This window comes from Photinus pyralis, unplaced genomic scaffold (genome assembly GCF_008802855.1).
Source record: "Photinus pyralis isolate 1611_PpyrPB1 unplaced genomic scaffold, Ppyr1.3 Ppyr1.4_LG4, whole genome shotgun sequence".
In the NCBI taxonomy this organism is placed as follows: domain Eukaryota; kingdom Metazoa; phylum Arthropoda; class Insecta; order Coleoptera; family Lampyridae; genus Photinus; species Photinus pyralis.
Window position 1 is genome coordinate 25,267,546 of NW_022170511.1, and position 1,713 is coordinate 25,269,258.

Genomic DNA, 1,713 nt, shown 5'->3' on the forward strand with positions numbered 1-1,713 from the left:
TATGCATTTTTCGGCGAAAGACACTATCTACGTTTTTGAAGAGCATTATATGTGTGATAATTTAGGCCAAACCGGAACGCGTTTATGACAAACCCTATATAATTAAAATTATTACTGCCTAGTAGGCATTGCAGAACACCAAAACTTTTGCATAACACTCATTTTGATATCTTGTATGTTTTCCTCGATAATCGACCGTTTCCAGACTTATCTGCGACCCCGTATAGAGAATGAATATCCTATTGTTTATGGTTTTATTGTGTGACGACATTCATTATCAGTGACTGGGACCAAAACCCGTGTTTCTAACTGGTACCTTTATTCAACAAACTGATATAACAACAAAGTCTTAATAAAACATCTAAAAAATAATGGGCTCTGGAGGCATAGTCAGATAGGCATAATGAAGTTTAGCTAAATGTTCTGCTTTAGCCTGTGCAACCTCTGGAGTATCTTGAACGGGAACTGGAATATCGTTACCGAATACGTTGAATCCATCAACACCTGACGTGAACTGTCTAGATCTGACAATACCGTAGGGATCAACGTAAGAGAAAGCTCCCGCGACGTTTCCATAAATGTCTCTGTGCTCCACTCTGGAAATTCCGGGTATGTCGTATCTTAAATTGTAATTGCCGAGTGTGTCTTGAGACACCGCAACGTTTGCTCCTAAAGATTGAGCCGAAGATACGGCGAAGAGTGTTACAATTAAAACCTGGGGAATATATAATAAGCTGTTTATTGTACAAGTTTCTAGGAGACTTACCAAGAACTGCATTTTGCTGCACGAAGCGAACTGTATTAATTTGGCAACATATTTTTTTGCATTTATATACCTACCGATTTAAGTAAAAGTAGCGTCGGTTACCTTAAACTAATTGTCAATTAGTGTTAAGTGCTTCGATCAAAATAGTAGATAACATTGCAAGAATATTTTATGTAGCAATTGTTTGGGTTATAGGGTCAAATGACAAGCTGGGAAACATGAGTAACGCACACAAAAGAGGTAGTACGTTCCCTGCACATCCAGGAAAATGTTGTTAGAAAATTCTGGAATCCCGTTTATACGTAATTGCTAGTTCATGTTTCGCTAATGCATTCGGTAACAAACTTAGAGCAACATAATATCATTTGCGTTTCCCACGATCCGTTTTACAAGGAAGTACATTAGAATGAAACGATAATGAAACTCGAAGGAAACGATTTCATTTGCATTTTACACGTTTCTTAAAACACCTTTATTGATTATTTTTTGTCGTTTATACACTATGCCAAAAACCGCATTTCGATATAAACTGATCGCAAAAATTATCCCTGGTCTAGAAGGAAAATGATAGGGTCTTGGAGTTCCTTTAGGATTGCCTTCTTCATTCTTAGGTCGTGTGTGTTACTGAATGAATTATAAGCAATAAAGCTGTTCCGACTATTGTTACTTAGTAGCGCCTTTTTCCTCAATTAAACAGCATTTGGGAAATTTCCATGAAGAGTTAGATTTCTTGTTAAAATTAGATACGTTCTCCAAATATTCTCCAGTATTCAGTTACTTCCGTTTCCTTCCATTTCCCATGTATTTCAGTAGCGTCATTGATTACGCATTGATGTAGGCAGTACATTCAAAAGTGCTCACATTGACGTTTAATTTGATCGGTAACGCGTTCCTGTTAAATCTCTGTAATTATAAAGATTATAACGTGCCACGCCGATGTAAGAAAT

General features: G+C 36.9%; 1 protein-coding gene across 1 annotated transcript; it reads right to left on the minus strand.

The window, feature by feature from the left end:
- Positions 1–361: 361 nt before the first annotated feature.
- On the minus strand, positions 362–778 carry LOC116169032 (cuticle protein 7-like). The gene is made up of 2 exons (XM_031485063.1): positions 767–778; positions 362–715 (listed from the first exon to the last, which is right to left on the minus strand). The coding sequence occupies exons 1-2, from the start codon at positions 776–778 to the stop codon at positions 362–364; spliced, it is 366 nt and encodes a 121-aa protein (XP_031340923.1).
- Positions 779–1,713: the final 935 nt, after the last annotated feature.